This window comes from Dermochelys coriacea, chromosome 9 (genome assembly GCF_009764565.3).
Source record: "Dermochelys coriacea isolate rDerCor1 chromosome 9, rDerCor1.pri.v4, whole genome shotgun sequence".
Classification (NCBI taxonomy): domain Eukaryota; kingdom Metazoa; phylum Chordata; order Testudines; family Dermochelyidae; genus Dermochelys; species Dermochelys coriacea.
The window spans coordinates 83830402-83845107 of NC_050076.1; the positions used below are offsets into that span (position 1 = coordinate 83830402).

The 14706-nt window shown below is 40.1% G+C and overlaps 1 protein-coding gene across 1 annotated transcript in view; it reads right to left on the reverse strand.

Moving 5' to 3' along the window:
* Positions 1 to 213: 213 nt before the first annotated feature.
* ABCB7 (ATP binding cassette subfamily B member 7) overlaps positions 214 to 14706 on the reverse strand; it is a 74121-nt gene continuing 59628 nt past the window's right edge. Inside the window, exons 14-16 of the mRNA XM_038416241.2 lie at positions 6173 to 6276; positions 3621 to 3728; positions 214 to 929 (exon numbers count right to left, since the gene is read on the reverse strand). Coding sequence (XP_038272169.1) covers positions 711 to 929; positions 3621 to 3728; positions 6173 to 6276 — 431 coding nt within the window. The 3' untranslated portion in view covers positions 214 to 710. The remainder of the gene's footprint in view (positions 930 to 3620; positions 3729 to 6172; positions 6277 to 14706) is intronic.

Sequence of the window (14706 nt, forward strand, 5' to 3'; positions counted from 1 at the left end):
GTTTATGCAATGTCAAATTATATTCTTTAATTAGGGATTTTAAATACTTCTTAAAATACATATTACTTCCTCTTTAAATGGGACAACTATGAAGTTTTCCAGAAAGGAAAATGCAGAGCTATTTTGGAGGAACAACTTAGCAGGGTTGTTCCAAATCTGAGTTTGCTACTAGAGGTTTTTTTGCTTTGTTGTTCTTAAAAAGGAAACACGTTATTTCAAACCAGAGAATCATTTAATAACTAAGTACATCTTATGTTTTAGCATACAAATTCAAGTTAGCTGAATCACATTAAAAATATAAAACACCTTTACCAGCCATCAATGGTGGAAAACAAACAACGAACAAGTCTGCTTACCAATTAATGATACAGTTCAAACAATTCTATCTTTGCCAGCTGAAATGATCTAGGTCACTTGACAAGCGATTGCTAGTAAAATGTATAAATGTCTGAAACTTCCATAAAAATACACCTTGTTAATTAGCAATAAATTGAGAGTTTTTCAAAGCTGTCATGCACCTCATTAAATATTAGAGATTCTGACAGATGTAGAAATAAATCCTTTGGTTAAAGAAGTTATGCTGCGTTGAGATACCATAAAAAAACAAAAAAGTGTCTGAATTGTTTACGTTTTCAAATCACAGCTGGGCTTCAGAGCAGTCCTGTATTACCCTTTAACCGGCAGCAGAAATGTAATCCTGCATCACATACTTAGCACGAACAGTTTCCACAGCCCTTCACACTGTTGATAATTTCCTCTTGTAGTTTCTTCCTTTCCTCTTCTTTGGACATATGGTTATTTCTTTCTTCCCATTTCTGGTTGATATTACTATTTAGTATTCTGCTGCTCTGTGTGTGCCACATCTCATAGTAGAGACTGCTGGGACTGGCAAGAAGATCTAAATGGCTACCACGTTCAGCAACTTTACCCTGTAAAATATATACACAATAAACCAGTTAGTGATTGAACGCTATCAGATCTTTAGATCGGGGTTCTCAAACCTCATTGCACCATGACCCCACTCTGACAACAAAAATTACTACATGACCCCAAGGGGTGGGGGAGGGGTGGCAAAGCCTATTCCTGAGCCCTGCTGCCCCGGGCAGGGGGGCCAGAGCTGAAGCCAAAGGGCTTCAGTCACCATCCAGGGCTAAAGCCAAAGCCTGAGCCCCACCGCCCAGGGCTGAAGCCCTTGGATTTTGGCCCTGGGTGGTGGGGCTCAAGCTTTGGCCCGAACCCCAGCAAGTTAACACCAGCCCTAGTGATCCCATTAAAACAGAGCTGTGACCAACTTTTGGGGTCTTGACCCACAGTTTGAGAACCGCTGCTCTAGAGTATGAAGGTGACAAAAGCATGGGCCCGACAGTTTCACAGCGTAGCTCAGAGAAATCCTCCTCTTTAGTAAGGAAGTGAAACCCACAGAGACAGGCTCATTTAGACGCAGCACTGTATGTATGGACTCAGTCTTCTCAGACCACACTCCATGTTAAAGACAGAGAGCTGTAGTCTTCTCCAGGTTATGAAAATTAGGTGCAGATCTCAGGTATCAGTTGGACAAAGTTCACAGCTTGACTACATGAAAAACTGTACCAGTTTAAACTAAATATACAATTTAAAATAGGTTTAGCACTATACATAAGAGCTAGAGTTTATTATTCAACTAGTGCATACGCCATATGAACGCTCCAAAAACAAAAATATATGTGCCTTATCTTGACTTAGTTTAAACTGACTAGGAATAGATTTATGCTAAACTGAATTAAGCCATTATTAAACCAAAAATAAGAACGTCCACACAAGGATTTGCACAATTAAACCAAATTGATTTAAAACCTGATTTAAGTTAAATTGGTGCAACCTCTGTGTTTTGATAAGGCCTCAGTTGCTCCTACGTTACAAAGTTCAGTCACTCAAATTATATTGGCAACTAAGTGTGTACGTGCTCTCTGTGGGTCCAAAAGCTAAGCTCACTTATTAGACTGCATAATAAAAGCTACAAACGTGTTATTTTGATTATTGATTAATATAAGGAGAAAATACTAAACCCTATGATGTAATATTTACATCATGCAGCAAAACGGTTATACAATTTTCCAGCTCCTTCTCCTTTCCTGATCCTTATTTAATTGGTTGCCATTATTGTACCCCGCACACAAGCGTCAACTATGTTTCATGAACCAGCCTGCCAGCAGGGAGTGATGCATCATGTTGCCTGACTGAGCACATCACTCAGTCTCTACTGAAGCAGGAGCTTGGAAAAGCAAGACAACTGATGAACCTAAGCATCCCAGCTGTTCAGCTAACACTAATGAACTAGTTTAATTGCGTTTCTTTTTAAATCCAACAATTATACTATAATACAAAACACACTCTTACTGTGTTATGCTACATTATATAATTCACGGATTGGCTCATTACATATGGTTATAAACCACACTAAATGTTGCGCTAGGTCTGACTTTTTATAGAAAAGTAAGGGCACGTGAATGTATGCTATTTAAATGTTTAGCAAAAGCAGCAAACAGCAGACAGGTGGGAAGTGAGTTTACTCCATTATCTAATTTTGTCTCTTCCATCTGAAACTCAACGATATTGAGAAATACAATTAACTCACTTCAAAAGTTTCTTGTTTAAGAAATTCCAGCACAATCATTTAACATACCAAAGGAATGTCTGTTTTCTTCTAAATATATACCATTATACTATTTTAGTCACTGAAGATTTCAATGGATTCAAGCACATAAATAGCAAACAAAACAGATGAAGAGCACACACTACTAAATTTAACAAATTTAAGAAGATCCATAATCAGCAGACAAAACCTAAATCACTAATATCTACGGAGATATCGATTTTAAAAAGCTATTAAGTGATTTTTAGGGGCACTTATTTTAACTTTGTTACTCAGATTGTAACAGAGAGGAAGGTGGACATAGAATAGAGTATGAGGTGATGGCTGAACAGTGATATTAATCAAACATTGAAAGAGTCTCTTTTTGGGGGTGGAGAAAAAGACAGAGGGAATAATTACAATTTTCTAGAGCTACCAGCCACAGCTCAGATTTCTACCATAATTAGATGGAACAATCCTGCAACAATTTTATCTGCAGAAACACAGAGCACACTGCTCTCTTTTCTATTGAAAGCGAGAAACCAGGGATGTATCTGAAAAATGGCCACTCTCACTGGGCAATGAAAATGAAATATAAATTGGGGGAACACATTAGGAATCCAACATGAGAGAAATCCATAATAGAGGTAAATTGTACACCACTTAAACCAATACCAGATTGCCCAGTGAATAGGATTTACAGTAATCCACTTAAAACATTAGTAACTACATGTAGTTAAAAGTATTATACAAGTGCACTACAACATATAAAAACACAGGCATATATATGTACAGATACAACTTATCAATGACAGAAATTTAGTGTATTTGCTGCAAGAAAAATGACTATAAGAGAAATTTGGGGTAGATTTTTCAGACATGGTTCATTTCCAACAAAGGCAGTTCAGTTCTGTATACTCAGAAATAATTTGTAGATTTCAAAAGCACACAGTCACTAAAACATTCACATCATGTCAAAGTTGAAGTACACAGGGTGATAGTCTCTCACCTGATCCAGGACAAGGATTTCATCTGCATCAACTACTGTTGACAATCTGTGTGCAATGAAAACAGTTGTTCTGTGCTTCACCAGGTCCCTCATGGCACTGAGAATGTTCTGCAAATTAAAAATGTACATCTATATGTATGCATTTAAGAGGAAATAAAATCAGGTCGTGTAACATGTCAAATGAAGTTTTAATGAATGCTGAAGAATGTCTTCGAAGACCCAAATTGAAAAAATATATGGAACTATTTCTGGAAGAAGCAACACAATGCCTAGAATAAGACATCAGTAGCTCTGTGAAAATCCTCAAAGTGGAGCTTCACAGTGTGAAGGAAAGCCAAGGGAGGTTACACTTCTCTATGAAATTTAAACATCTCAAGAGGGTAGAGGAAAGGAAGTGTTTGCTCACCTTCAGGGGAAAAAAAAGTTTGTAGTATGACTGTACAAGAAACAGTGCTGACAGCTGTGGCATGTGCAGATATCGCGTTTTACTCTCCAAATCAACAAAAATTAAAGCACAGCTAAGACTGTCTAAACAATGGAGATTATACCAGTATAACTATGCCACGGGAGTCTAACCTGCCACATATATGCAGACATATATAGGGGGGGATTTTCCGTTGGTGTAGGAACACCATCTCCCCAAATAATGGTAGTTAGATTGACAGAAGTATTAGGTTGACAGAAATATTCTTAATGGACATAGCTGCGTCTACGGGGGTTAGGTCAACATAGTTACGTCGATCAGGGGGTGTGGATTTTTCACGCCGTGGATAAAGTAGCTACAACGACCTAAATTTTAAATGTAAACCCTGGCCTGTGTCAACAAGGAACACAAATATTCCCAAAACCACAACAGCCCAAGGAAATATTTACAATCTGCAGCCAACCCCATCAAGTCAGAAGCAGTGTTTCCTTTTCCACCTTCATGAGCTGCATACCTCAGATGAAAAAGAATGATTTGAGGCTATGTCTATAATGCAATAAGAGACCTGTAGCATGGCCACAGAGAGCCCAGGTTAGCTGACACAGGGTCCGAGACTACGTGTCATGGGTGTTTTACCACAGCGTAGACATACACAAGCTCTCTTAGCGTAACTACTACACAAGCTGGGATATGCATTTTGTTTTCTTTAAATAAAGCTAGCCTCAGTCAGAAAACATTGCGATTGCAAGATATATATTTCTGGAAATAACTCATTTTTATTTGCTGCCTTTAAAATGCAGCTGTGTTGTGCAAACATTCAGCTTTGTTTGGCAACCTTGCAATAAATATAGCAAAATGAGAGGAAAAAAAGTAGTACTGTTCAGAAATCTTTGTCACAAATGATAAAAACACAAGTCCAGGGAAGTGGTCTACTTCAGACCGGGGATCATTATTTGTATTATACGTCATAAACATGTACCAAGTGTACATTAAATGACTTCCCTATGTCTGTAAAATAAGCAGAGTCTAGTGATCAGCGGTCAAAGCATGCCAAATAATCTACACAAGTGGAAATAATTTGCAAACTGCATTCTTTTATCTCTAGTTTTAGAAAATGAGATTAGTTCATGAAATTACTGTTACTGCTGAGATTTCTGTATTTAGCACAAAGATGTGGTTATGAAGTCTGATGCAGTTGCTGTGGTAGTGTCATGACGTCTGTGTCACAACATCCTGATTATTTCACAGCCCTTTCTATGAAATGAATATAAATTAATACCAGCAGTGAAGGTTATGTGTACCTGACTTGCATCTCAGTATGATGCTCCACAATGAATAAAAGGTTTTCTATTTTGCATTATGTCACAATCATTTCAATGACCTATATTGTAATGAATGTTAAACAGCACCCAAATTCCTCTATTTAAAGTGGACTGTAGGCTTCATACACCCTGAGTACATTAGCAACTGCAACTCTTTCAAATGATGCAGGCTTACTGCTGCAACAGGATGTCACGCTGTAAAACAGGAAGTAGTTCAGATGTGGACCCGACATAGCTGGCTCTGGCTCAATGTAGGTTGGGAATCTCAAGGTACATCTATGCTGCAATAACAGACCTATGGCATGGCTACGGCTGGCTGGGTCAGCTGACTCGGGTTCTGCAGGGCTCAGGCTCATGAGGCTATAAAATTGCAGTGCAGAGTTTGGGCTTGGGGTGGAGCCCAGGCTCTCAGACCCTGCAATGGGGGAGGATCTCAGAACCCAGGCTCTCAGACCCTGCGATGGGGGAGGGTCTCAGAGACCAGGCTTCTGCTCCAGGCCAAATGTCTACATCAAAATTTTACAGTCCTGTGAGCCCAAGCCAGTCAGCCGACCTGGGCTCTGAGTGCAGTGCCAGGGTTTTTTTTTTTTTTTTTTTAATCTCAGTGTAGACATACCCTTAGTGTCTCAACTTTTGGCCTTTGGGGAAAGATTCTTTACTCTTCTCATTGACAATATTAAAGAATGGCATTAGAGAGCTAGACAAAAAGCAAACGTAACAAAATCTCTTCTGGGAAGAGATTGTAGAACGAGCAAAATTGGACAGAATGCAGCTGAAAAGGCTTTAGATTCTTTATCCTAATTTACCTCTTCGGTAATTGAATCTAAAGAGGATGTGGCTTCGTCGTAGAGAATAATAGGAGGATTCTTTAAGATAGCTCTGGCAATAGCAACTCTTTGCTTTTCCCCTCCTGAGCAACAGAGAAAAAAAAAAAGGTTACTTTTGCCTTGATCACCACAACATAGTATTCTAACACCTGTGATAAAGAGAGCGATGTATAAAGAGAACACATCTGAAGCCCTTTTTCATTCATCTTTGCTATGCAAACATTTCATATAAAAAGAGAGGGATTACAGCCACATTACAAGAAACCTCCACCCATTTTGCTCTTCAGAATCTTGAAACTTGCCTGATAATTTTCACATGGGACTAAAGTCCATTTGAGGTTGAAATGACAATTGGAATTACTATGCTTCTGGCTGCCACCAGCAGCCATTTTCTGAATAGTGACACCAGATGTATTAGTCAAATGTAAGACTGATTTCAATTTTGAAATAAGTGTTAAAGCTGGACAGAAAGTAACCTTGCAAACACAATTTAGTGGGGCAACAAAGTGCTCAAGTGTAAAAAGAGTGTCCAGCGGTACTTTGAAATAATACTTTGCTCTTATATAGCTCTTTTTATTTCACGTACAAATCTTAAAGTGTATTAAAAAGGAAGCTAAGAATCATTATTCCCATTTTGCAGATGGGGAAACAGATGCAGAGAGGCAAAGTGACTAGTGCAAAATCAGACAGGTCAGTAACAAAGCCAGGAATAGAACTCCATCTTTTGATTCTGGTTTGTAGGGTATTGAATTGGTTTCATGCTGCTTCTGACTCAGGACTAAACACTCGTACACAATGTTCCATGCCTGAAATAGCCTCCATCATCACATGCTGCCACCAAATCTCTCTCACAACTCACTTCCGCCTAGCCTTCCACTATTTGCCTTTACTCAGGTGCTCCCTAAAAATCCAATACGGTCCATGTAAACATGATTCTTAAACTAACTGCAGCAGCCTGAAGTTCTTGCATACACAACACCTAACACCCCCCCAACGAATGATCCCCTAAGCACCCTTTTTTCTACCTTGTGGTTCTGCTGTTGACTAATCCCTACTTTGACATTCTATACCATGGGGGTGCATCCTGGAACCACCCATATTCCTCATTTTTATATAATCGTGATCTTACATATGAAGCATGCCTTGTAAGATCTCAGGGGAAAGGTTATCATATGCTGAAAGTCAGTTCTCTATACATGTGTGTGTATCATTGGAGCATGAGAAGTAATGAGAACTGTGTTGTATGGTGGTCACTAAAACATGCTGTAAGTTGGGGAATCAGCCAGATATTAGCTCCCCAGAGGCAACAGCAAGGAAAGTAACCAAAACCTGGGTGGGGTGTCAATCAACCCATCAACAACCATTGTCCAGCAAGGGAGCTACAATGCAATGACTCACGTTCATGGGGCCCACATCAGAGGAACTGCTCAACCTTGCCTGGAGACTCAGCAATGTCACCCAGACATGCCTAGACTTGTGTTTTCCAAGCACATGGACTGAAGGTATAAAACCAAACACAGGAGGCTCATGCTGGGCCTTTTCTCCTTCACCCACCTACGCTACAAGCAACAAGGATACTCTGAAGACTCCAACTGAGGGGACTGGCCCAGATTTCAAAGATTAAATCTGTATATTAAAAGGACTGCAATATCCAGCAGGGTGAGAAAAACTGCTTAGTCTAGTTTTTCCCAGTCTAATAAGGTTGAGAGTTTAGACTGTATGCTTATATTTTATTTCTTATGGTAACTAACTCTGACATTTTGCCTATCACTTAAAATCTATTTTTTGTAATCAATACATTTGTTTAACTGTTTATCTTCACCAGTGAGTTTGTATGAAGTGTGTGGCAAATCTGCTCAGGTTTTTGAAAGCCTGGTGTAGATCCACTTTCCACTGATGAAGCGATGAACCAATTAATAAATTTGCACTGCTCATCTTGAGCAGTGCAAGACGGTATACTCCTGAGGTACGGTGCTGAGGGGATTGGGCTCTGGTGTCTTTCTCTGTGTGATTTATGAGTGGCTCTGGGAGCATTCATGAAATCTAGCTGGGTGTGTGGAGCTCCACATGCTGGTGTACTGAGTAATCACAGGTTTCAAAGTAGCAGCCGTGTTAGTCTGTATTCGCAAAAAGAAAAGGAGTACTTGTGGCACCTTAGAGACTAACAAATTTATTTGAGCATAAGCTTTCGTGAGCTACAGCTCAATTCATCGGATGCATTTGGTGGAAAATACAGAGGGGAGATTGATATACACATACAGAGAACATGAAACAATGGGTTTTATCATATATACTGTAAGGAGAGTGATCACTTAAGATGAGCCATCACCAGCAGTGGGGGGGGGGAGAGGGAGGAAAACCTTTCATGGTGACAAGCAAGGTAGGCTATTTCCAGCAGTTAACAAGAACATCTGAGGAACAGTGGGGGGTGGGGGGGGGAGAAATAACATGGGGAAATAGTTTTACTTTGTGTAATGACTCATCCATTCCCAATATCTATTCAAGCATAAATTAATTGTATCCAGTTTGCAAATTAATTCCAATTCAGCAGTCTCTCGTTGGAGTCTGTTTTTGAAGCTTTTTTGTTGAAGGATAGCCACCCTCAGGTCTGTAATCGAGTGACCAGAGAGATTGAAGTGTTCTCCAACTGGTTTTTGAATGTTATAATTCTTGACGTCTGATTTGTGTCCATTCATTCTTTTATGTAGAGACTGTCCAGTTTGGCCAATGTACATGGCAGAGGGGCATTGCTGGCACATGATGGCATATATCACATTGGTAGACGCGCAGGTGAACGAGCCTCTGATAGCGTAGCTGATATGATTACGCCCTATGATGGTGTCCCCTGAATAGATATGTGGACACAGTTGGCAACGGGCTTTGTTGCAAGAATAGGTTCCTGGGTTAGTGGTTCTGTTGTGTGGTGTGTGGTGGCTGGTGAGTATTTGCTTCAGATTGGGGGGCTGTCTGTAAGCAAGGACTGGCCTGTCTCCCAAGATCTGTGAGAGTGATGGGTCGTCCTTCAGGATAGGTTGTAGATCCTTGATGATGCGTTGGAGAGGTTTTAGTTGGGGGCTGAAGGTGATGGCTAGTGGCGTTCTGTTATTTTCTTTGTTGGGCCTGTCCTGTAGTAGGTGACTTCTGGGTACTCTTCTGGCTCTGTCTATCTGTTTCTTCACTTCAGCAGGTGGGTATTGTAGTTGTAGGAATGCATGATAGAGATCTTGTAGGTGTTTGTCTCTGTCTGAGGGGTTGGAGCAAATGCAGTTATATCGTAGCGCTTGGCTGTAGACAATGGATCGAGTGGTATGATCTGGATGAAAGCTAAAGGCATGTAGGTAGGAATAGTGGTCAGTAGGTTTCCGATATAGGGTGGTGTTTATGTGACCATCGCTTATTAGCCCCGTAGTGTCCAGGAAGTGGATCTCTTGTGTGGACTGGTCCAGGCTGAGGTTGATGGTGGGATGGAAATTGTTGAAATCATGGTGGAATTCCTCAAAGGCTTCTTTTCCATGGGTCCAGATGATGAAGAGGTCATCAATGTAGCGCAAATAGAGCAGGGGTATTAGGAGACGAGAGCTGAGGAAGCGTTGTTCTAAGTCAGCCATAAAAATGTTGGCATACTGTGGGGCCATGCGGGTACCCATCACAGTGCCGCTGACTTGAAGGTATACATTGTCCCCAAATGTGAATTAGTTATGGGTGAGGACAAAGTCACAAAGTTCAGCCACCAGGTTAGCCGTGACATTATCGGGGATACTGTTCCTGACGGCTTGTAGTGCATCTTTGTGTGGAATGTTGGTCTAGAGGGCTTCTACATCCATAGTGGCTAGGATGGTGTTTTTAGGAAGATCACCAATGGATTGTAGTTTCCTCAGGAAGTCAGTGGTGTCTTGAAGATAGCTGGGAATGCTGGTAACATAGGGCCTGAGGAGGGAGTCTACATAGCCAGACAATCCTGCTGTCAGGGTGCCAATGCCTGAGATGATGGGGCGTCGAGGATTTCCAGGTTTATGGATCTTGGGTAGCAGATAGAATACCCCAGGTCGGGGTTCTAGGGGTGTGTCTGTGCGGATTTGTTCTTGTGCTTTTTCAGGGAGTTTCTTGTGCAAATGCTGTAGTTTCTTTTGGTAACTCTCAGTGGGATCAGAGGGTAATGGCTTGTAGAAAGTGGTGTTGGAGAGCTGCCTAGTAGCCTCTTGTTCATACTCCGACCTATTCATGACGACGACAGCACCTCCTTTGTCAGCCTTTTTGGTGCCTGGAGGGGTTTGCTGCTGGTCACTAGCAAGGCGTTGTGAGAAACAGCCCAAGCTGGAGAGAGTTAAGGGGGCACAGCGGTCCCACAGTGCCAGGCTGCAACCTGGGAATCCCGTCACACCTACCATTTTAGTAATATAACCCTTACTTACTGTGTAATCTGTGTATATCAGAATGTGGTTAAACTGAGCAATAAACAGAAGTTGCACTATTTGCCCAAGATGTTATTTTTACTTCTCTCTTTTAAGAAATATCTAGTAATAAGATTACTACTGTTAGAGCCGGTGCTTGAAAAGTAAGCAGTGATCCTGTAATTGGTGGCCTGATCTTATGCAGTTGGTTTGCAGCATATACAGCTGCTTCATGTTCTTCTTTATGCACAGTCCAGCAACTCAGTGTTCAGTGAATATTTTAAAATGCTTTTGTATTTGCAATGCTTAATACTGTAGACAAATAAAAACCACGTTTATATCAATATTTAAAATTGTAATTTATATTGCCTGCATAGGCTAAAACTGTTTTGATATCTGTTCACTCTCTATGCAAACAGTTAATTTTACAATGTTTACTGTCCATTAAGCATTTTACTCAGTGCATTTAATGAATATAAAAGTTTCCATTTTAACGAACACTCTTCCCCACTGCACCTTTTATTTCAGCATTACACAAGTGAGGAGTTTCAGAGTAGCAGCCGTGTTAGTCTGTATTCGCAAAAAGAAAAGGAGTACTTGTGGCACCTTAGAGACTAACAAATTTATTTGAGCTTAAGCTTTCATGAGCTACAGCTCACTTCATCGGATGCATGTAGCTCACGAAAGCTTATGCTCAAATAAATGAGTTGAATGCATCCGATGAATTGAGCTGTAGCTCATGAAAGCTTATGCTCAAATAGATTTGTTAGTCTCTAAGGTGCCACAAGTACTCCTTTTCTTTTTACAAGTGAGGAGAATCATCATGCAATATTTGTAATGTTTCCTTCGTCAGATTAAAATCTATACACACAAACATACAATAGATAGATATTTCTTCTTGTTAAAGCTAATTTAGTGGCACTAGAGAGATGTCAATTCACTGACTTGACTGAAAGTTGCTCATATTAAGCACAGGCTACTTAGTTACTCATTGTAAAAAAGTTTTAAACTCTCTAAATGCACCGTTGGCTTGCTACAATTTACATCTCAATTTTACAGTGACTATTATTGGATTACTTGAACAAAAGGATCTTTTACTACAGCAAGTAAGCCATTTGCATACAGAATTCTAACCGTGTGCTCCACTCCACAGGATGAACATCTATGAGAATGAGGGCTCATAATTACATTTCCCCAGATTTCTAATGAAAAGTGCTGCCACACATTTTCCATCTGGAAGTCCATTATTTCTCTCCCTCCTCCAATGAAGCTTATTTTTAGTACCACCAGAAGGGTAGGCTACCTTTTTTTTTTTTTACTGAAACATCCTCTGTTTATGAACATTGGCCCCTCAAACTCAGCTTCTCCCATTGTTAAAATGAAATATGTGAATTTCAATGCAGCCCACTTAAAATACATAACGTACTCATCGTCTTCTCCCTAGTTTTCCCTTGCACCCTCTACTAGAATGCTTTGGTGGAAAAAAACCTCATGAGTAAGGATTGAGTATTTTCCCTCAGGAAATGTGAGGCTGAACTTCTTGTTTTAAGCTCTAATGAACTAAAGCAGATAAGCATTTGGGGAAGAGGGTCTGGTTTCCATTTCACAATTCCAGAAAAATATGAAACTTCAAAGTCATTATCACATTGATGGTACTCAAATGGAGTTGCTTTGTAAAGTCAGGGGTTTATCTATAAAAGGGAACTAGTGGCAAGGCGTATCAAGTCCATTAAACAAACAGGATATAACCGTTTCAGTAATAAGGGGTTTGTAGCAGACGAAGTTTGGCATCACAACTTTCATTAAAACTGTAAATATAGCTCTAACTAGTAAAACATGTTATATCAGAATCCAGATGAAAGAGTTACAAACATTAAAGCCCAAAATTGTCAACTAATTTTCAAATGCCTCTCTTTAAGGATTCCAATTTGAGAGATGTTGGGCCCTGAAAGGTGCTGAACACACACAACTTCAATAGAGTTCAATTCAATGTGCCATTTGAAGCACCCAAAATTAGTGGATATTTCTGAAAGTATTGGCTTAACCCTCTCTGGCACCTTGATCATATGTAGAAGTTATGATACATGTTAACGACTACTGTCCACTTTTTCATAGTCATCTAATTTAGTGTCAGAAGTAAATGAGTAGGGAAACAGAGTAGGGAAATACAACCTAGATGGAGCTACCATAAGGTGCGGTGCATAACTGGTTGGAAAACTATTCCCAGAGAGTAGTTATCAGTGGTTCACTGTCAAGATGGAAAGGGATATTGAGTGGGGTCCCGCAGGGATCAGTTCTGGGTTTGGTTCTGTTCAATATCTTCATCAATGATTTAGATAATGGCATAGAGAGTACACTTATAAAGTCTGCAGATGATACCAAGCTGTGAGGGGTTGCAAGTGCTTTGGAGGATAGAATTAAAATTCAAAATAATCTGGACAAACTGGAGAAATGGTCTGAACTGAAGTAAATAGGATGGAAGTCAATAAGGTCAAATGCAAAGTACTCCACTTAGGAAGGAACCATCAGTTGCACACATATAAAATGGGAAATGACTGCCTAGGAAGGAGTACTGCACAAAGGAACCTGGGGGTCAGTGAATCAGAAGCTAAATATAAAAAGTCAACAGTGTAACACTTCTGGGGGAAAAAAAGAAAAAAAAGGAACATCATTCTGGGCTGTATTAGCAGGAGTGTTGTAAGCAAGACACAAGAAGTAATTCTGCTGCTTTCCTCTGCGCTGATTAGGCTTCAACTGGAGTAGTGTGTCCACTTCTGGGCACCACATTTCAGAGAAGAGCAACAAAATGATTAAAGGTCAAGAAAACATGACCTATAAGGGAAGAGTGAAAAAACTGGGTTTGTTTAGTCTGGAGAAGAAACGACAGAGGGGACACGATAACAGTTTTCAAGTACATAAAAAGCTGTTACAAGGAGGAGGGAGAAAAATTGTTCTGCTTAACCTCTGAGGATAGGATAAGAAGCAATGGGCTTAAATTGCAGCAAGGGCAGTTTAAGTTGGACAGCAGAAAAAACTTCCTAACTGTCAGGGTCGTTAAGCACTGGAATAAATTGCCTAGGGAGGTTGTGGAATCTCCATCACTGGAGATTTTTAAGAGCAGGTTACACAAATACTTGTCAGGGATGGTCAAGATAATACTTAGTCCTGCCATGAGTGTAGGAGACTGGATGAGATGACCTCTCAAGGTCCCTTCCAGTCCTACGATTCTATGATTCGAGATGCTGTTCACTCCAATGTCAAAGGCACATCCCCAACTGCTTCTTTGCCAACTAGAAAATTCAAATCACTCTGATTTTTATTGATACATGATTTTTCAAACACATTTTGCATTTCAACACCAAAGCCTTAAAAAACAAACAAACCCACAACAAAAAAGACCAAATAATTATTTTAAAATTGAATTTTTTCACTGCAATTTAAGTACTTCTTCCATAAAAACGTGTGCTGTGTGTGTAGTCAAGATCACCATGGTGACAAAGTGTAAAATGGTGTAAATGTTTCCTAACTTTCAAAAAGACTTCTGCCCAAGAGTCTCAAGGTCAGAAAGACAAGAACTGCTCCCCATAACTAATGGGAGAAGTGCGTTTCAAGACACAACATTTGATTTTACAACAGCCATTTCTGATGGCGGGGCCATTGTTTGAAGTTGCAAGGTTTGAGACATTAGCAGTATTGGAGAAAACAGTGTAAGAATAAAGCCAGCTTGCATCCTGCAAGTCATACACAATGTTAAAGGCCAAAATGTTTTTATCCCTATCAACTAGGTTCTACATCATTCTGTCTTGCTTATATCTCATCTTTCTCTACTCCTTTGCTCAGCCCTTGGGTTATACAAATTCTGCTTCCCTTCCAATGTCCACAAATGCCTTTTTGCTTTCTCCTGCACCTGGAATGCCCTCCCCAACCCTCTATGCACACAGCCTCTGTGTCATGCAATCACTCTTTTCTGATAACCCACTTCTCTCCACTCTCCAGTAATGCCCCCACTTTTACGTTATTCTAATAAAGTTCTTTTTAAAAAGGGGAACAAAACCCTCCTTCTGAAATAAGGCAAATGCTCAAATATGCCAGTTTTCAGACATTAACTTTTAAACTTCTCAT